The sequence below is a fragment of the Camelus dromedarius genome, chromosome 8 (assembly GCF_036321535.1).
Source record: "Camelus dromedarius isolate mCamDro1 chromosome 8, mCamDro1.pat, whole genome shotgun sequence".
Lineage (NCBI taxonomy): Eukaryota > Metazoa > Chordata > Mammalia > Artiodactyla > Camelidae > Camelus > Camelus dromedarius.
Window position 1 is genome coordinate 36,237,786 of NC_087443.1, and position 23,170 is coordinate 36,260,955.

The following is a 23,170-nucleotide window of genomic DNA, read 5'->3' on the forward strand; positions in this document are numbered from 1 at the left end:
AGGAAATGTGAAAAAACCAACTTAGAAAGTGAGAAACATTTGAAAGTAGAACACAATTTAAGCCACTAAGAAAAGGATGCACAGATTTGGAGCATTGAATTTGATGTCATTAACATAGTTGCTATGATTCCAAAATTATTACAGTGTTATCAATTTAAGTGGATGTAATATAAATTCCCTTCACATACTAGCTTAGATGTACTTGAGGTATCATATATTTAGTTATTTTAATTTTCTCTACATGCTATGACACTGAGTAATCAGACCTATAGGTACTTAGACATAAGTCATCTTTTTAATCCACAAAGTGCTTTTGTGATACTAACTAAGATTTTTAAGATTATTTGTATCAGCGCCAATATTGAAATATCTCTGAGGAAAATTAAATTACATAGATTTATTTTCACTTTTAAAGTAACTGTTTTCAGGAATCTTTTAAGAGAAGCATATACATCATACCATTAAATCTACATGTTCAAATCTGAAGGAACCTGAGCAGTATCAGCTAACTCAGACATTGCCCTCCCACTCCTACCCCAATGCACACTTACCTCTGACTTCTGAGAAAACGAGCCCTGGAAGAGTTACTATGACTCTTCTGTGTGTATAAAATCAGTTAGAAGGAAAGCAAAACTCTAACTTAAGACTCTTGTTTTACAATCTAGAGTTCCTTCTATAACTTTGCACAGATTCTTCGATCTCTTTGTGTTTACAATGTCGTACCAGTAAAATGAGAACATGGATAAGACCTTTTTTATTGGACTAAGAACATTGATTCAAATGAAGTACCTAGAAACTGTGCCTGGAACATTGAAGGCTCCCAGTAATGTTAGTCTTATGATTACTATACTATTTTTTTCATTTACAACTAAATTTTAGAAATAAAATAGAAATTCTTTTCCCCAAAAATTGTCACATTAAAGGGAGGTTGGAGGGAAATTAAGTCACTTGTCTCCACAAAGATTTAATATTGTAGAACATTAAAAAAGTCCTCTTCTATTTTCCCAAAGGAAGTAAAGTCAGTACTTTGTTATCAAGATAGAATTCAGGTGAAATATTGCAGTGAAATCTGTGTTAAGTTTTTCCTTTTTATGAAAAATGAAAGATTTGGCTGTGGCAAACCAGGCTGTTTGAGGCCTGAGCCTCATACAATTTTGAAGTCCTTCTTTAAGAAAAGTGAGTATTTATTTACAATGCAAAAATAAATGACAATTAGTTATTAATTTTTACATGTTGACAAATACAAAATATCACAAAATTCAGAAAATGCTAAAAATATTTGTATTATTATCTGCCAGTCACACACCCATGAAAGTTTTTTTTCTTTCCTTCCTTTCTTTTTCCTTTTCTTACTTTTTCTCTCTCCCCTTCCTTTCTTTCTTGCTGCTACCTACTGTTGATCAGCTCTTAAATAACAACAACTTATTTTATAATATCACTTTTTGTAGAGAAACTAGGAGGATGATTCAGTCTTTGTTTTCACATAGTTTGTTGAGGAAAGAGGGACCTGCACTTAGGAGAGACAAGGTTCTGTCATGATATGATGTCAGCACCATATGTGTGAGGGTAGCAAAGGACATACAAGGAAGTGACTCTAAGCCTCTTAAAATTTTCCCACTAAACCCAAACTAAAGACCGAACTCCCTTTCCTTAGCTAGATCCCAAAATACCTGTGGCAAATTGTACTACAACAAATGACCGTATGAACACAGTTCTATGGCCTCTCTGGGGCTTTTGTATGTTGCCTGTAAAAGTGAGAGGCTCTGAAATACAAACTTCTGTTACCTGGAGGGAACCGAAGAAAACCTTGAGATAGTCTAAAATTTATAAATATTCTGAATCTAGTTTAGATGTTTGAGTTTCCTGAGGCTGGAACAGCAGAAGCCAGATACAAAGTGAAAGGGGCTGGCAAGAGCTCTCAGCAGGTCCTTGGGGTTCCATGTTCTACTTCTTGAACCTCCCTCAACTCCTGCCCTTCTCACTTGCTCACAAAATCTGATTCAAAAAGCCCTCTCTTAGGGACCCAAATGGGTAAGGAAGAAGTAAATTATCACTTTTCATAGATGACAAGATCTTATATTTAGAAAACCCTAAAGATTACACACACACACACACACATACACATATACACACACACAAACGTTCTTAGAGCTAATAAACAAAGTTGGTATAATTGCAGGATATCAACTCAGCATACAAAAATTAAAAATCAGTTGTGTTCCTATACACTAACAATGAACAGTCTGAAAAGAAAATTAAGAAAACAGTTCTACTTAGAATAATATCACACAGAATAAAACGCTTAGGAATAAACCAAGGAGGAGAATGACTTGTATGCTGAAAACTATAAAGCATTGCTGAAAGAAATTAAAGAAGACTTAAATAAATGGAAAGACATTCCATTTTAATATATTTTAAGACTTAACAGATGACAGTACAATCCAAACCAATTTGCACAGTCAGTGTAATTCCTATTTAAGTCCCCAAAATAATTTTGCAGATACAGGCCAAATATACCCTAAAATTCATATGAAATCTCAAGGGATCTCAAATAACAAAAAGAATCTTGAAAAATAACAGATTTGGAGGACTCACACTTTTCTAATTTCAAAGATTATTACAAACTACATTAATGAAATCAGTATGGTACTGGTATAAAAACAGACCTATAGACTTGTAGACTAATGGAATAGAATAGATACTCAAGAAGTAAACTTTTGCATATATGGTCAAATTACTTTCAAGAAGGGTGCTGAGACCTTTCAATGGGTAAAGGGCAGTCTTTTCACCAAATTGTACTGGGAAGACAAGATATCCACATGCAAAAGAATGAAGCTGGACACTTACCTTGCACCATATACAAAAGTTAACTCAAAGTGGATCTGAGGCTTTAGGTTTTAGCTGAGGATCTGACAGCTAAAACTACAGAATTCGTAAGGGAAAAGATAGAGGGAAAACTTCAAGATATTTAATTTAGCAATGATGGCTTGAGTATGACACCAAACACACAGGAAGCAAAAGAAAAAAACAATTGGATTTAATTAAATTGAAAAATATGTGCATCAGAGGACACTACCAAAAGAATGAAAAGGCAATCCATAGAATGGGAGAAAATATTTGTAAATAATATATACGAGAATAGATTAATATCCACAAAATGTAAAGAATTCTTAAAACTCAACAGCAAAAAATTAAACAATTTAAAAAATGAGAAGTTTTGAATAGACATTTCTCAAAAAAAACATTTAAATGGCCAATAAGCACATGGAAAAAATGCTTAACATCATTTATCATTAGAGAAAGACAAATCAAAACCACAGTGAGATACCACTTCACACCCATTAGGATGGATATTATTATTTAAAAAAAAAACCCAGAAAATAAATATTGACAGAGATGTAGAGAAATTAGAACTATTGTGCCTTGCTGCTTGGAATGTAAAATGGTCCAGCCACTGTGAAAAACTGTATGGCATTTCTCAAAAAATTGAACTTAGAATTACCATATGACCCCGCAGTTTCATTTGTGGGTATATAACCAAAACATTTTGAAGCGAGGACTTGACCAGATATTTGTACACCAATGTTCGTAGAAGCATTATTCACAGTAGCCAAAATATGGAAACAACCTAAATGTCCAGCAACAGATAAATAGATCAGCAAAATATGTTATGTACCCACAGTGGAACATCATTCAGCCTTAAAAAGGAATAAACTTTTGATACATGTTAGTACAGGGATGAAACTGGAAAACAGTATTTTACATGAAAAACACATACACACACAAAAGTTCAAATATTACATGATTCCACTTCTATGAGGTATCTAGAATAGTCAAATTTGTAGAGACAAAGTAGAGTAGTGGTTACTGGGGCTGAAGAGAGGAGAGAGAATAAGTTATTGTTTATAATAGGTACACAGTTTCATTTGGGGAAGATGAAAAAGTTCTGGAGATGAATAGTGATAATGGTTGCATAATACTATAAATGTATTTTATACCACAGAATTTTAAACTTCTAATGGTTAAAGTGGTCAAATTTATGTTATATACATTTTAACACACACACACACACACATCATTTTTTTCCCCATGACAGGCCTTATAATATTTTCTTCAGTAAGGCCCCTTTGGTTTTAAGGATCACAGACGCACTCATGGCGTCCTGAATTATTGTAGGACGACTACAGGAGACAGTATGATGTGGCAGTGAGCATGAACTTGGATCAGACTCACAGTTTCTCCTCTTAATAACTGGATGGTCTTGTCTGAAAAATGGAGATAATGATACTGAGTCGTGAAAATTAAATGGGTTTAAAAAAGTTAGATCTGTTAATAGATAGAAAGGGCTTGGAATAGTGTTGGGCACAAAGTATAGAATTTGAGTGTTCGTACTTATTATTGCCATTGCTATTTTTTTCCTGTGGACTTTTAACCCGAAATAGGATGCTCTCATATAGAGTCTGCCCGCAGCTCTTTCTGGTTCTGAGTATTGTTTTCTCTCTGTTGGTGCCTGTGACTCTACAAGGTTTCTTCTTTCAACCCACTGGCTCATTTTACTCTATACATTTTTTCCCCTTTACCTCATAACTTCAATCTATTCATAGTTTCTTCTTCCTTTCAGCTTTGGCTTGCTCAGCTTCCTCATGGCCTTACCTCCATCAACCCCCTTTGGTTCTGATTTTTACTAGATGGCTTCTTATGTATATTTTCAGCTTGGTTTACATTGCTAACTAACTGTTTCTCTCTAAGTTCTAGTTCAGATTTTCCATAGAAATTTTAACATCTTGACCTTTGGCATCATACCCATGACCACTCACTGGCCAGCCTACAGGTTGGCTATCCTTGAATTGTGTGCCAGGCTCTGATGGAAACAGTTTTGAAGAGGGAAAAATGATACCAAACTTGACTCTCTGTGGCTCTTCTCTGAGTGGGCTATGAGTAGAACAGAGTCTTTTAGGGACAGTTTGTGAATATGGCAGTAACTCTGATTCGTATGAGGATACCGGTGTGATCAGGAAATGGAGCTGACGACAGTATGGCTGGAATGGAGGCTAAAGTGAGGGAGAGTATTACGGCAGAGTGAAATGGAGCGAAGGGCCAGCCTGTGGAGGTTTTTAAACTGTAAATAGTGAAAAGGAATTTAGATTTTATCTTTGGTCAACTAGGACTCCATCAAAGGTTATTAGCCAGGGTGGGACAATATCACTTGTGCATTTGAAAAAGAAATGTGTTTGTGGTAAGGAGAATGGCCTGGAGTTAATAGGGACTGGAATTAGGAGCCTATTTCAAAGGCTATTAAATAGTCCTGTTAACATATAACAAGTTCCTGAATTTAAAGATACTCTTTCAAAGGTGAACTGACTGAGTAGGTGATTCACAGGCTTAAGGGTGGTTCTGACATGTACACATCCCAACTATAATCAAAAGAAAGATGCCTCAGAAAGTAACATAATTCATTTCAGATTTCAGTCATCTTTAGTCATGCGTGAAGAAGATTTAAGGATATTCTTCCCCCTGCCCCCTCTAGACATGTAACTAAAATGCTGAAGAGTATGCACTGGGATGGAGATTTCTTCCGTCTTAAAGATGGTTTGCACATCTTCTCAGTTTGATCTGCTTTTAGATTTAAGTTAAATATCAGGAGAGTCAAGTTGGATAAAGTTTTCTCATAGTGTGCAGTGTTGAATCAAATAAATTGGATCAGCCACAGAACTGAAAATGTCCTTAGAAAATGCAACCTGTGTTATCGTCATGATTCCATATCCCCTTGATGGATCTGCACGGGTACTTTAAAAGTCTGCACAGAGTGTGAAGGTGTAATGTCGGCACAGCCACGTGTGTACACAACTGTCCAATTGCAGGGACAATGACACACCGGAGACTACAGCCGCTGCAGTGTACACAAACATACATTGTAAGTTAATAGGTTGATCGAGCTCTAAAACTGAAGTCTGGGGATACTGCAGAGTTGTTATGTCTAAACATAGTATGCGTTTCCTTAAATTCAACGTGTTCCTCTTTCATAAAAAAGAAATAAGGGAATATCAGCATAATATTTTCAAGCAACTCATTTCTCCCCTCTTCCACCTCTAATAATTTGTTGAAAGTCATGTAAGTAAGGTGCAGTCTTTGGGTTACTGAGTAGAAAAAGATTCTTTTTATTGTTGCCATTACATTTTGGTGAAGTCTGACTCCTGTATCCAATATTCTGCTACACCAATGACTCCTGTTTTCCGTCCTCATTACTCTTGATCCTCCTATGGCATTTGACATTTTGAAAATGTTGTCTTCCTCATCTTGACTCTTTAGTACCTCACTTTCCTACCTCTTTGATGATTCCTTCTCTCATCTGTATCACTTCCACTTCATTCTTTCCTCGTACATGTTGGTACTTTCCAAAGATGTGCTCTCTCCTCCCTTTTTCCCTTGTTGTCTTTGATTTTCTTACAACTCTATTACGATCTCCTCTCTGCTGAACTTTCCTCAGAAGGTGGGGTTAGACTGTACCTTGCTTCTAGGTCATTATTGCACATGTTATTGCCTCTTCCTAAATAGATATCACCTTATACTAATTTCTTCTTGTTTTTCAGACTTCAGTCCTTTGAAATATCTTTTCCTTCTGGAGATGGGTACCTCTCCCTTGTGTTATAGGGCACCTTCTGCTTACCTTTTCAAGAGCCCCTACATTATAGCACTTAACTTATTTCAGTGGTTCCCAAACTGGGAGCCCCAGACTAGTAGCATCACTATTACCTGAGAACTTGTTAGAAATGTAAATCCTCAGGCCCCCAAACCCATCAACTGAATCAGAAACTCGAGGGCATGGTTCAGGAACCTGTTTTAACAAGCCCTCAAAGTGATTCTGATACAGGCTAAAGTCTGAGAATCACTGATGCATTGCAATCATTTGGCTTTTGGCTAATTCCCCTTCTAGATGATGAGCTGTTCTAGAAACTGTGGTGGAATCTTTTTCACTGTGATGTCCTTCATATTCAGTGTGGAATCTGATACATTGTTGCTATATATTATGAATTTGTTTCAATGCACGAACAGATAAATAAATGAATGAAAACTTTTTTATGAGCTCCAATTTCACATCTTTGATTGGCCACTATGTAATTCGTGTGGAAAGCCAAGAGGCACTTCAAAGTCAACTTCCATAATAGGGAAACTGACATCTAATATCCTTCATTACCAGTGTCCTCCAAAACAGTTGCAGACATCTGCTTCTACAACTCTGACTGACTTTTTAACTCTCTGATCTCTCCTTTTCTGTCACTACTATAACCATTCTCTCCATTACTCATGGAAAACGTAATCACCTTTCTTTGAAAAAATAACTTCCTTTGTTCTGAGTATACAACTGACACATATTCACCATAGAAAATCTGATAAATTCAGTTATACACACAAAATCAAATGAAAAGCACTGGAGATGCCACCAATCGGAGAGAACCATTGTTATTTGTTCTTATTAATCTAACTTTTAGTTCTAGCGTATTTGCTAGAAAGGCTATTCTATGAAGATTGATGTTTTGTAATCTGCTTTTATTACACTATCGTGGATATATTTCCATGTCCTTAAGCATTGTTTTCCACAGATTCATTAATGTTTGCATGACATTTTTGTCAATTACTGATCTATCCTCATCTTCCTTAAAATTACTGAAAGTCCTATCAAAACTTTTCGTTACCTCCACCATTGCAGTCCAAGCTCTTTTTCACTCCCGTAACCTGTTGCAGTAGCCTCCTATGCCAAATGAATTTTTCTAAAGTGTAATTCTGAGCAAATTGCTCAAAAGTCAAAATAAGGCCAAATAAGGCCACTGTCCTCAGCAGGGCAGTCAATGACTCTTTATGCATACCAGGCTCTGGATGAGACTGCTCACTGTCCTTGCAGCATTTCCCCTGTTTTCTCGCCTTTTGAATATTGCCACTTCTCTGTTCACAAATTCTCTCCCACCCATGATTTTACTTAAGTGTCCACTTCAACGCAAGGCCTGCTAAAATAGCAAACTTCCTACTCTCACCATCAGTCCACATCTTATCTGCCTTCTCTGCTCTATTTTGTCTCCTTAGTTCTTACAACCATCAAACCAAACATATATTTTACTTATTTAACTTGCTAATTGCCTTTCTCCGTTAACTGGAGTATAAGCTCCATGAAGACAATGCTTTTTGCCTGTGTCTTCATCATTGCCATATCCCTGACACCAAGAACCATGCTTGATAAATAAAAACACACTCAGAATATATTTGAAATATTGAATGATGAGTGAATGTACAGATGAATGAATACAAATAATGAATATCTACTGGTAAAATTCTTGAAGTCCTCAAAAAAGTCAAAGCTTTTATTCCAGTGATTTGCATATAGAAGGGCATTCATTACCTAGTTGTGCAATGTGAATCCAAAGGTCCAGTTAAACATTACCGTTTCCTGAACCTTTTCTCAGAACTTCTGCTGAAGGTGATCTTTCTGCTCTATACAGACTATCAATCATTATTTGTAATTATGGCATATTCTTCATACTGAACTGTAGTTACATGTTGCCCTTCCCATTGAGTAATACATAAGCTCCTTAAAGGTAGATACGAGGTATCTTTGTATCTCCTGCAGTTCTTAGTGCCTTGGTGCTCAGTAAATAATTCTAAAATTAAATAAATTACCCAAAATAATATTAAATTACCCAAAATAATTAATAAAATTACCCAAAACAATTCTAAAATTAATTAAATTACCCAAAATAATATTCAATATTATCAAAACTGAAGAGTTTTCAATATTATCAAATATTGAAACCAAAGAGTTTTCAATATTATCAAATATTCGGTTTTCAATATTATCAAAACTGAAGAGTTATGCATGAGGTCACTTTACCTGCTAAAGATGAATGTATCTTTTTTTTTTTTTTAAGAATACCTGTCATCTGCACAATGGTAACTATTCCCAAATAAATCACTATGTGAACATTGTACATCTTTACAGATTATTAATGCTGCACTTGCTTTGGCTGCAAAACCCAAAAGTCAAGTGGTCAAGAAAACCATGGAAATGTACAAGCGCACATGGGAGAATCATATCCATGTCCTCACTGAAGCTGTAGATGACATTACAAGCATTGATGACTTCCTTGCTGTGTCTGGTATGTTTTTAATTTTTTAATTTATATATTTGCTCTTGTCAATTTTCTGAAATGGAATAACACTGAATGTAAGTAATTTTGTGAAATATTATGAGAATTTAAAAAAAAATGGTAACCTTTCTGGAAGCTACAATCTGCTACATAAGATCTACTCTAGGATAATGAGCCTCATGCCTTATAATCCATACAACTCAACAATTTACACTGTCTCTAAAGAAACTCCTATTCATGGATGCATCTCAAAGCATTGCACACAATCACTTAAAGCAGGAAGGCAAGGGGGCTTGTTTACTTTAACTTATCAAGGAGGAAATCTTTCTCAGATGCCTTCCACTAGATTTTCACTGGTCATAGGTCATAACTTTATCCTATACCTGCTCGTGGACCAATCAATGGCAAAAAGAAGTGTGATGGACTTAGAGTGCTGATAAATGGTTAATGACTGACTGGGGGCCAGAGGGAGGAGTAGTTCTAATTTGTAGCACTTGCTGATTTCTGTGACATAACTACTCCCACACTGGTGGCTCTCCAGCTGCCACCATCAGGCCGCTGAACTCTGAATTGGGAAGAGATGCATAGAATAGCTCTTGTGAACTGGTATGAACATATCCTAGCAGACCACTGGGCTTAGACTAGGCATAATTCAGCCTTCTGGACTAGTGACTTACTATAAAAACAAAATCAGAGTTTTATCATCAGAAAAGAAGGAGAGATAGTATTGATTGGAGAAAAAATGTGTTTGCCCCGAACGCTGAGTGGCGTCCACTGCTTTCTCAGGTTTCTGTGTCTTCATAAACTTTCCTTGTGATAGTTTAGCATGCGCTCCGGTGATGTTTCCTGTTACATCATAACTTTTCCACATCTGTTCCCATCAATCATGGCTTCTCCTCTGAGACAGAATTTGTGTCTATGTGATAAGGTTTGAAAAACTCTTTCCAGCCTACCACAATGCCTGAAATCCCCAGTGTTAGTTTTCCATGCGGAGATATGAAAATATTTAAGATCTCTGTTTAAGATGCAAAATTTGGAAGAGAAAACATTAACACCTGCATCAGGTTTTTGAACCATTGCATTAATTGACTCATAATGAACTATAATCCCAAGGAACTGAATTTAGAAGTCAACGTTGATAGAAGAGGGAATGACTTGGATCATAAGAGCTATTCACCAGTTACTGAGAACTGATTCAGTGTGGGGGTTTGTGAAGATCTGACCTTGGTTTCACTTTCATTACTCTTTCATTCATTCATTCTTGAAATATGTATTGCATAATTTAAAGTGCTAAATCCTACAAAAGGTACTGGAGATTGGATAATGAGTAAAAGTTAGTGGAAAATATAACCTGAAGGAAAGTTGTGGCAGTGGAGATTATTGAATATAGGGGACCACCTGAAGAATGGAGGATACCATTGACAACGGTTTGGAATTTTCTAAAAAAGCGATTGACCACTTACTGATTAGAATTAGCACTGTTGTTCCTTTATTGTAAAAGATTTTCTCAATTTAAAGATAACATCCTACTGATTCTCAATTAATTATCATATTAGAGGATGCTTGAAAATCTTCTTTATTCCATGTCCTAAATTCCTCTTTAATGTGTCTACTTTTCCCCAAGTCCATTGCTATTACTCCAGTTCAAGCCACTGTCTCTTACTTGAATAGCTGTGTAATCTTTCTAATTGAACCTCCTGCTTCCAGAATTTTGCTTGAAGGCTCTCAGTAGGTATTTGTTGAATGAAGAAAAAAGGTATTTATTACTCTATTTAATTTTATGCAAGATTAATTTGGGGGGATTTACGTCTTCTGCTTTCATTAAATGTGTTCAGCCTTGGGATGAATATTTCTAAAAATCTTCAAGTTATGAAAAATAACTTTAAGCATTAATCATCACAATGTTCTGTGACTTTGACTTAGTGACTCAGATATAACTGATACTGCCTTCAAAAAGTCACTAACAGAGACCTCTGGACTCATGAAATTGTAGTGAACATGTTCTTTGGCTTTTACAAAGTTGTATCTGAATCATTTGACAGAGGAAAATGAAAGATTTTTTTCCTTCATAAATCAATACTAAATAAATACATCATAATAGTGGCAAGACACAGATGTTAAATTAGTTGTGCACAAACTAAGCACTATTAAATCTCATATAATGTTTATGGAATAGGTGCTGGGATAAAAGATGACCCATAGTACACACCTGGGCAAAGATAAATCATATAAATTATAATCAGTTATGTATTACCATGCATTCTCTTAGGTATGTCTTCAACATACACCCACTTGAAATTTTAATTGATTAAAGGCATCAAAGCATGAAATACATTTGTTTAAAATTAAGATTTGAAGTCATATTCTGCAAAAATGAATTTTGATGGGTGTATTGAATATAAATGATAGACAAGGCAGTATGCTGGGAAATGGAGGAGGATCTAAAGAAGGAAAAGGCACTTGTTTGCTTTTAGGGAACTCACAATCCAGTGTATATATATCAGACTCCAAAAGACTCTAATAGTCATGTAACAAAATTCTGTGCAATTAATGCTGCTGGAGTTTCTGGATGTTGAGGGAAGCATTGTTAAGGAGATAGTAGTTGAACTGAATTGTTGAATTGAAATTGAAGAAATTGAAATAATATCCCAGAAAGAGAGACAAGCATGTCAAAGTACATAGAGGGTTTGAGGGACAGGAAGTTGGCCAGTATTACAGGAACAGAGGGTGCATCTGGATTGGAACTAGACTCAAAAAGTCAGCAGGTGACATTATATAGAGCCCTGAACTTTCATAGAAAAATTTAAATCATCTAAAATTTTAAATGGTAGTGTCATCAATATTTCAGAACACCCACTCCATATGCTGAAAAACATTCTTATAGAAGTAGATAGTGTAGTGCTAAATAATGTTTGAATTGCCCCTAGAAGTGAAAATAAAGTAAACCCAATAGAAACAGGTGTTTCCTCATTCTGTCCACCCTACCTCCAAGAAATAAAAATGTAAGACTGACACACATATCTAAGACATAACAATACTAGGGTGAGGTGAGAGCCAGTTTGATGACTTAAACCTAGCACAGGCTGGATAACCCAGGCATGCATTTAGCAAGAAAAGAAGCTCTGCCTCATCAGGATAGTCTGGTGATGACTTGCAGCCGGGACATTATATGCCATTGAATAAACCCAAGAGACAGTCTTGTGGTTGTAGGTTTCTCCCTCTGGGTCCTCTGTGATGATTATATTTTCATGTGATGGTATATGGCTCAACCATTGCACAGAATGCAGGAAAATTAAACACACAGCTTTACATAAGTCATGGAAAGATGGGGAGAAAGTATGCTTTCCAAAATGGTTAAATAGGCTCCAGCAAAGTAATCCATTATTGCTCTGTTGATAATTATGTTTTGAATTACTGCCTGTACTTACATGACTGAAGAGTACTTTGGGCCTGTGGACTGGAATTTAACACACCTTATTCCATGTCCTAACAGGCAAGTTCACTCAGGATGCTTTCATTTGAATGAACAGCAAGTAAACGCAGGACTGTTGTTTGAATATTACAAATTAGATCTTTAGAAAAGCCATAATTAGAAGTTCTTTTTTGACTTTGTCAAAATCAGTCAGATTTGAGAATTTTTACCAGAACTTTAAGGCAGAGCTGGAGTAGTCATCAATAATTTTACTCATATAATAAATAGCACTAAGGGCTTGCATTTTTAATTTGTATAAAACAATTTTTAAATTTTCCTAAATTCAGCAAGCACTAGCTATGTACTTACTTGCATGATAAAACAGATCTTTAATAAAAGATTTCCTTAAAGTTGTCTCAGTGAGTGTATGCACAGTATTAAAAACCATATTATTTGCCATACCTACACTGAAAGATACACTGAAAGAAAGTTTTAACAAAACAGAGAGTCAAAGTGAGCTTCATAATTTCATTTGTATTTTGTTATTTCGGGGCAGTGTTTCAACTCTAAGCACATGCATTTGATCAGTGTAATATGGATGAATAAAAATCCTTAATATGATGAATCCTGTGGCCATTTTATAGGTTAGAGGAGGGTTTAGAAGGAAAGTTTACCTTTGTTGTACAGCATCCACTCCCACTCCAACCCGCTGATGAGTCCGAGAGGTGCTCTTGAGCATTCTGAAAGACCAGAGACTTCAGCTAGAGATGGAGGCTTTTTAGGCAGGAAACGCAGGTTAAGCCTTCCCTAAACACTCTCCAGAGGTCCTTCTCTGGACCTAGAAAGAAGCATGCCTCTGACTACCCAGGTGGGTGCAGATACAAGATCCTAAACTATTGAGGTCATGTATCTGAGCTTGCAGATTTGTGTTGGCATACTTTCAGGGTCTTTGATAGCATCCCAGGGAATTTCAACAGAACAATAGAAACCTCTGCTTACATAGTGGCTCCAGAGCTGTACTGTGGACAGTTCATGTGTATTCAAGAAAAGCAGCATATAATCACCTTTTCACAAAGCACATATCATTATCACTAAAGTCTCACCACTAAAAGAACTCTTATAGATTAGATATCAAGATGATGTGTTTTATCTCTAGAATCTACGGAAAGCATAGAAAGAGAAGAGTCTGTTTGGAGGGGCTTAGCTGTGCTTAGGACTGACAATCCTGCCAGATCCTACCAGATCTATGATCTTTAGGAAATAAATTAACCTCTGAATCACTAAATGCCCTCCTCTAAAATGTTAATAATTATATCATCTTGCTATGGTCTGAATGTCTGTGCCCCCCAAAATTGATATGTTGAAATACTAATAACCAATTCAAAAATATTGGAAGGTAGGGCCTTCAGGAGGTCCTTAGGTGATGAGGGTGAAGTTCTCATGAATGAGATTAGTATTCTGACAAAATAGACCCTACAGAGATCCCTAGCCCCTTACACCATTGTGAGACTCCAGCAAAAGGCACTGGATGTGAACCCCAGGAAGAGGCTCTTACCAACATGTGACAATGCCGGCACCTTGATTTTGGACTTCTCAGCCTCCAGAAGAGTGAGAAGTCAATTTCTGTTGTTTATAAGCTACCCAGTCTGTGTTATTTTGTTACAGTAGCCCAAATGGACTAAGATACATTTATTCAACAAATATTTATTGAACACATATTAAGTGTTAGAATGTTTTAAATCCTAGAGATAGAATAGTCAATGGAACAGACTACACTCCCTGCCTTCCTAGAGTATATATTATTGCATGATTGGACAAATTAGATAAAATGATATATTTTAAATGATTTAAGGAGTGTCTGGGACATAGTAGGTTGCCCAGTAGAAGCTAACCATTATCACTAATATCATTGGCAGGCCATTGTTAAAATTTAAACCAGATATAAGAAAGATAAATCTCTTTAAAGGAGCTACCTTTGTTAAACTTATCCCAAAAATCAGTTTACCAAACTAACTGAAGAATTATCTTGAAAATTATAGTGTATAACTATCAGATGTCAAGACATTAAAAATGTATGATAATGCAAAATATCAGACAAGATAGAATAAAATGAGAATTTTCATACACTGCACCCAGGAAAGTAAATTGTTATAATATCTTTGAAGAACAAAATAGCAGTGTGTGGTGCCTGGATTATTTTGCCACAATATCCTTTTTTATTTATTGGACAGACTTGTGCACATATTCATAAAGAAGGCTTGTATAAGTATGACCATTATGGAATTTTTAAAAATAGTATAAGTTGAACATAATATAAGCACCCATCAGCAGGAGAATGAATAAATGGCAGCCAACATAGGAGTTAAAACAAACTTGTTTCACATGTTAGTGGGATAGCTTTTAAAAAGCAGTTAAGTAATTAGCAAGGCAATGTGAACAGTAGGACACCACACATAACAAATACCTAAGAGTGATTAAATATGGAGAGGGAGGAGTTGGATGGGACTGAAAAAGAGTATATATGGGACTTTGATTTTATTTACAATTCTTTATCCTTAAAAATAATATCATAATAAAATCTGGTGAAAAATAGCCTCCATGATTATTATTGTGGTAGATAATTTTCTATGTTTTACCATATTATGATTTCTACTTTTCTTAAACTTTTATAATGAGAGAGTTACAGTGAAGCGGAGAAGTAAATATCAAGGTGCAAAGATAGGCAGCACGGTTGATTGTGTTCCTGGGGTGACAGAGAGATCTTCCCAGGCCAAATATATCAGTACCTGAAACTCACCAAATGATGGTGATCGTCTAGCTTTATTGAACTTGATTGTGAATCTCAGTAATACAGTATAAGAAAATGTGTTGTGAAGGTGAAAAATACCTAAACCTTCATCACCCAGGATCAGTCTCTGATGGAATAATATTTTGTGAGATTTTATGCCATTTTTTACCCTTTTTTTGTGAATGATGGTGGGAAAAGGATGGCTAGATCTTTAAAAATATTTTTATTGTGAAATATTTCCAGCATCCGTAAGAGTATATAGAATGATAATGGAGTCTTACCATAAAGCTTTACAAACCTTAACTTTTGTAACACTTGCTATTACATGTATAATTGAAGTCCCTTGTGTAATCTTTTCTAGGATTTTATAATTTTCCCTTTACTGAGGATTTTGATGAAAGCCCTTGCCTCCTAATAAGCACATCTGCGAGACAGATGTGTTCCTCCTATTGGATTAGGAGACCTAGGGCCTCAAAGTAGTCAGAACCTACCTCAGGCAATAGAATCTTCTCACTTTGGGGGTATAAAACTCAAAGCTGAAGCTGAAAAGTTTCTCACAGGGACATGACAAGTGTCTTAAGTGATATTCTGTGCTACCATCTTGTTAGCAATCTGGCTAGTAAGTGATGGAGGAAAGAATGTTCTTGAAGCAAGTACCCCATGAACACTTTGGTATTGATAAGTAAATCATTTATTTTGTCAGTCAGCAAATATTTATTGATCAATTTCTATTCACCTTAGAGATATAATGGTAAATAATACACATTGGACTTATTCACAGGGCATCTGTAGTCTGATGGAGGAAACAAGCCCTCAAATGCTAATTACAGTATGGTAAAATTGTTAGGAAAGACACCAAGGCTGTTTTTCTATATCCGTATCTTTGAAACCTCATCATTTTTTATCATTACTTGAATTTGTGATCACTCTTTCCTGTTGGCATTTAGAAGCTTAGTACAAGGACTTAGAGGATTTAATTCAAAGAAGACTCAAAACATAATCTAAGTTCACTATAGTGTTATTTCATTCGTCTGTATAATTATAGATATCCAGTAATCAATTTTCAATCTGGTTCTTTATAATAGCTTTTAAAATGTACAATTAGAAGGAACTTACAAATAAATTAACAGTTTACTCATACTTTTTTGTAGGGAATCAGTTGTTTTGAGCTTTCAAGTTTTCATGATACAAGTGTTGTACCTGTTAAATAAAAATTTTAGAATACAACCATCTAACCAAACAATAATAAAAAACATTGATAGACTCAAAACTACCAAAACTCTAACACTTAAATATAATGCTTAAATGTTCAGTGCCTTTCAAACCAACTGCCACACAATTTCCCATAACCTTTTCAATTTTGTCAATTTTGATAACTTTCATATGTGGATTAAATTTAGTTTTTTGGACATAATACTGATCCTATTTGTGGAAAATGGTCATGGGAGGAAAGAAAAATATGTGCAATTCAATGTATTTTAGCCACATTTAAATTCCCATGGCATTATATAATGCCTTCTTACAAATTTGCATTCACCATCTTGGTGGGGATTTATGTACTTAATGTTTCCATAATAAATTGCATATAAATCCTCTTCACGTGACTACATGGAAAATTTCATGGAGACACAGATATTCAGACTTGTCACTCTACTCTCTCTTCGTGAACTAGGTTATAAGATCTAGTTATTTGAAAATTTGTAGGTTTTCATAAACCACTGAAATTTTAGTTAACATTTTCAAAGTATAAAGACCTGCTAGGAAACAATGGAAATTTACTCAAAAATTATAGATCAGTTACGGTTTTATTAGTTTCTGTCTGTCATAGTTAGCAAAAAAATGTCTGGTGGCTATGTTAATTAAAAGTACTCTATTTAAGGCATGCTATATATTCATGGTGTCACTATTGAGATAAATGAATTTATATATATTTTTGCATTAATATTTATATGGTTCTAATAGTTGTTTCATAGTGTGTGTATTTTTTTTCCTTAGATCATGGCTTTTTAAATTTCTGTTTTCATATGAAATGCTGTAATTAATAGGTGTGGAATCACTTACCCCAAAAACTCTAAAAGTTCCATGGATAGTTCTCCCTAGAATGAATTTGTCTAGTATAATCACATTTAATATATAGAAACCTGTCACAGAAAATTCCTGAATTGCTCAAATTCTCTAAGACAATAAATACTTTTTAGGTACCTTCTAGTCAGGTCAGATTATTTTCCCCTATTAAAAATTATTTTTCTTTTAAAATAGTTTTTGCTTATTTTTTAATGTCAAAATATGGAGGTCATGTTTAAACCATATTTGAGTTTTCCCATCTGGAAATTTCTTGAATCAGGGAGAAAGATATACTGAATTCTTAAGCCTAACTTTTGATTTGTTACTCATTCAGCTTCTGAGTCAAATAATTAACAAAAGTTCAAGAGCCTTCCTCTGTAAATCTTTGGCTGTCATGTGGACACAACTGGACAATTTTGTATGATCATAAAAAAGCAAAATAAAACTCCTTTGAGCTAGACTAAATATGGTTTGGGTGGAAATACGAGATTTTATCGTCTCTGACCAGAAATCAGTGAGATTCTGAGGAGGAAGTTAAAGATAAACAACAACAGACAAAACATCCCAAAGCAACACCACTCAAAAATATCAGATTAGGTCAAGGGAATTTTAATAAAAGCAATGAATAAGATATTCTAGGCAAATTTTAAATCAACAAAAGCAAGCTCTGTAATATTATGATATAAAATTAAATTTCACATAATTATAGTAAACTAAAATTATAATGGTATTTCAATAAGATTAAAGAACAATTCAACAAAATTAACAACCATAACCTCTATGTACCCTAAATTAATATCTTTAGGTAATACTGATGAAACTATTTGACATAAAAGGACAATAGATAATCTCAATGGACATATTAAACAAACCCCTTCCAGAAACAGGAAGATCAAGTCAACAAAATGAAGTCAAAATGCCTACAGAAATTGAAGTGTAAACACACATGGATATTCAGACATATTTAGAATTCTGTGATTGAATCTGCCGATAAAATGAAATAACGTATTTTGCATTAAAAAAAATCAGATTAGTGAAAAACTGAAGTTAAAGAAATAGAAGCAGCCAAACACCATGGATGTGTGCAGATTGTTAGGTTTTCCTTCATTTCAGCACCTTACACAGTGTTTGATATGCTACAGATACTTAACAAACATTTGTTTAATTAAATTTACTTTACTTAATAAACTCTCATTTGATTTCTATAGGAGTAACCTCCAAGTGATTGAGCACAGATTTTACTCTGTTTATATTTCAGAGCCTCTCAACACAGGCTTTAGGGCAAAGCCAGAATGTATAACTATTTTAGGCAACTGCAAAAATTAAGCATAGCTATGCAAAGTGATTTTCTTTTTGGTATAATACTGTATCTAAATCATGTCTTCGCCTAGCTGTGTAATTGCACAGAATGATCACGCTGTACCTTTTACCAGCGTAAGAGATGAAGCTCATTTTCTGCAGTGCTAAAGGTTTATGTGCCAAAATCTTTATTTCCTAATGTAAAATCTGATGGATTTTAATTTTGGTTTTGTAATTCACTGAACTTAAATTCTTTTTTCTGATTAATTAGTCACTAACAAGAGATATGAAATACGGAATTTATATGTCTTTCAAACATTTTATGACACTCACCTAAATGATTGTCATGACAGTAGAGGAGAAAACTTTAATGTGCCTTTGGGATAATATCTGTGAACAAAATGAAAATCCTGCACTCTGCCACATTTTTAATGTCACGTGACCGAGTGCTATTGAATTGTCATAATTTGTAGGTAGTAAGTAAAAATTGATTTTATCCACCAGTGACATGTAAGAAGTTACAAGGAAGCACACATTTATTATGATTCCATTGAAAGTTCAGCATTTTTCTCCACTGATGTATAAAGGATATTTTGTGTAGATTCTTTAATTTTCTCTTCTGCTTTTTAAATAAAATCAATTAAAATTGAAAACATTTTATTGCTGTTGTCAGAAATATTACTTATTTAGCAAACAGGACTAATAATAATGTTTTGGGAGCTAAACATAGGTTGCACTCACTGGGAATAAAATATCACAAATATACTTTTTTTTTTTTTTTAATCCAGATAGTGACACTTTATTACTGCAAAGAATTTGCAATACTGTTGCATCATATAAATTTGGGAACTGACCCTCAGAACAAAGAGTTATAGGCATTGTTTTTTGATATATAGATTTCTTACAAGGATACTCCAATTGCTATTTGACTTTTATTATCCATATCTTCTTCTGGTTTGGGGTTGGTACAATTCTAATTCGCTTCCTATTCTATTTCTTAAAAAAATGTCTGTAAGTGCAAATGATATGTTGGGAATTAAAATGATATGTTTAATTTGTCTTAATATTGGCCCAGGATGTATTTTACATAGAAAACTAAAGAAAATATGATTTTGTATTGCTGCTTTGCTATTAACAACCAAATGACCTTTGTCATCTTAAATACCTAATATGACATGTTAATCAGAGTAAGATCTGATTATTAAAAGAAAAATTAGCCCTGCACAGTGCCTCTTCTAATCATGTTATTTCCTGCCCTTTTCACCATGTTTATCTCAATCTGGTGAAATCCTATCCTTAGAAAACCACATTATCCTTTAAACCCTTTTTCTCCTTTAAGCTTTCCTGTACTCCTTTATAATTTTGAATTTATGCTGTAACTTTTATCACTTTCTGCCTTATATTATAGTTACTTTTATATTTTTTTCTCTATTATTTAAAAAGTCCTGGAGGGCAGGAATGCTATTATTGTTGGGTGAATTGTATCCCCCAAAATTGGTATATTGAAGTATATCAATTGGTATATATACCCTCAGTAGCTCAGAATGTGACTGTATATGGAGATAGAGTCTTTAAAGATGCAAATAAGTTAAAATGAGGTCATTTGGATGAGCCCTAATCCAGTATGACTGGTGCCTCTATAAGAAGAGGAAATTGGGACACATCCATATACAGAAGGAGAAGACTATGTGGAGATACAGGGATAAGAGAGCTATCTATAAGCCAAGGAGAGTCTTTAGAGGGCACAAACCCTCTCCACAACTTGATCTTGGACTTCTAGTCTCCAGAATAAGAAAATAAATCTCTGTTGGTTAAGCCATCTAGTCTGTGGCACTGTGTTATGGCAGCCCTGAAAAAACATACAGCTATTATTCATCTATGTTTCCAGACCATTTAGCACAGTATCTTGTATCCAGTAGTATCTCAATAAAGGTCATCAAATTGATTTCTTACATGATTTATTCACTGTAAACTAAAATAAAGTTTTGTTTCAGTGAAGTAGAGGAGCACTAAGACAATTTCCTCTTTGACCCCAACACTGAAGAAATAAATGGAAACCATGCTTCAGTGATACAGCCTTCCTTCCAGCATTCTTCCTCTATTTTCAAAGACTGAATTTATTTCGGCAATTGAGGACCTCTGAAATTCTATAAGAATTTTCTGATTTATCCAATGGCTTGCTTAATTTAATTCTAGTAAATCAGATGATAACATTTATACTTTTGTTATCTTAATTATTACAGTAATAAATAGTGATTATGACATTTAATCAAATTAGAAGTCTGTTCATTATCATACTTTATATAGATGTACCATTTAAAAATATAGCTTTAATAGTATATTTTTATTTTGAACATTAGATAGTAAAATAATTTCCTTATGACATTTACTATCCCACCAAGTTATTCAATGAGTTAAAAAATTCAAGGTCCTATGTTGGTATTAGCATGATTTTCACTGTAGATATGGTGATACTAAAAATTATCTCCCTAGGACTTTAGTGAAAGATTTTCATTATGACATATATGACTTATGATGTATATGGCTTAACTGAGTGTCCAGTTAGCTGAAGGAGAATGTGGAAACAATATAGAAATAAAAGGGAAAAAATAAATGATCTCTTTTTATGTGTCGCTCTGTGCTGTGTACTTGTTAGGAAATTTTCTTAGATTGCTGTCACTACTACCTGGTGAAAATAGTTTTTATACATGAGCTAAACAAAATGACTTCCAGTGTATTTTTATTTTCTTCTACAGTGAAGCTTAACTGAATTTCTCAGTTATATAGGCACTTTTATATCCTATTAATGATTAGTGAGATATAAGGAGTCATAGCTATGTCATTAATTATCACATTGATCTCTGTACCTCCAGATACTAATGATATATTATGTAAACAATAGCTTTTTGTTTTTATTCTTAAGCGTAGCCCCTTTAACTTATGTATTATTGATCACATCAAGTTTAAGTCTGAATCATAGCTTTTTAAAGTACATTCTATTATCAACTTTCCTCATGGTTATTAAACATATTCTTAATCAAATTTATTTTCTCTTCTACCCTTATGGGAAGTAATTTTCCAATGTGATTGTCAAGGTGATGGGGTGAAAAAAGAACTCGGAGAGTGTATGGGCAGGCCAGGAATAATCTGAGTATCCTGAGTCAGAGTGGTATATGCATATGCTGTGCTGCTGTGGTCAACATGTTAACGTACCAAAAGGCAGACACAGTTTACCTAGCAACTAGTGGAGTATAGCATGGCAAATATTTGCTACAGACGGGTGAACTGGTGATACAGCATGGAATGTGGACACCATTCAACTTTTCTCTGCTTTTGTCACTCAACTCACAACGAAGAATAACTCCAGTCTCTCATCTTACAAAGAAAATTACTGTCTAACATGAGCCCTTCCTCACTTACCAGTTGTGTGGCAACTTGCTTAATAGCTTTTGTTTCCTTGTTCTGTAAAATAAGAGGAATAATTCCCACCTGATGGATAATTTTTGAAACTAAATAGACAGTGGTTGTGAAAGTGTATAGCAGAGTAACTGTGGCAGATTCCTCTCAACAATATTGGTTGACTCTAAATCAAAGTTACTTAAAAACTAATGCCTTGAGCCTTCCCTCCTTGTAAATAAGATAATATTACATTTCCTATTTCTTAACCTTCCAATCTCTCAACAATTCTGTGTCTGATAATTTATTCTCTTCTATCTCCTATTCCATTGTTTTTACCTGCCTTAAGAGAACTTGGAGAGATACTACTCTAGGTGGCCTTACCCAGTGTCACACTTCTTTGTTAATTTATGTGTAAACCATAGAAATAAGCTTGTGACTATTTTCAGTATGAATAGAAGAACAATGAATCATACATTTAAAAAGATATTTATGATATTGAAGTTTTTAACATGTTCCCCACTGTCTCTGGAAGTGTATGGAATAACCAGTATCTAGTATCCTGGACTACCACCTGGCAGTATGTTTCATACTGCTTTATTGTCCAGTTGGTTAACTGGAACTAGTCTTCCTTTCTATCATTTAAATGCTGGTTTTATTCAATATTTGAGATGCTACTGGACATTGAATTATGTCTCCAGCTCCCTGTAGAAGAACTTCTCGCATTCATAATTGTGTGGTGTTTGTAGCCAAAACCCAAGAAAAAAATGTAAAAGGACCAAGTGGATTTGAAAGTTTGCAAACACTTAGACTTCCAAAGGAATTAAATGACAAGGGAGATGCAAAGTACCGCTTTCTTAACCTTTGAGCATATTTGTTGAGGAGAGCAGATAGATAAATTTTAGGAGGATTTTTACAGCTCTTACAGTTTTAGAAGACTATTAAGGGTGTTTGTCATTGCATTGCATTTGTTGCAAACCATCCATCTCTTTGGTCTGTCTTTCATTATGGTTTTGCAAAAGAAGTGAAACTGATATCATAAAGCTATTTTATACAGTGCAGAACACTGATTTA

At 34.5% G+C, this 23,170-nt stretch overlaps 1 protein-coding gene across 8 annotated transcripts in view; it reads left to right on the forward strand.

The window, feature by feature from the left end:
• Window positions 1-23,170, forward strand: part of CTNNA3 (catenin alpha 3) — a 1,350,697-nt gene that overhangs the window by 898,757 nt on the left and 428,770 nt on the right. For all 8 annotated transcript variants that reach the window (XM_031461217.2, XM_010985795.3, XM_064488129.1 and 5 more), the window contains one exon: window positions 8,990-9,146. In XM_031461217.2, coding sequence (XP_031317077.2) covers window positions 8,990-9,146 — 157 coding nt within the window. The remainder of the gene's footprint in view (window positions 1-8,989; window positions 9,147-23,170) is intronic.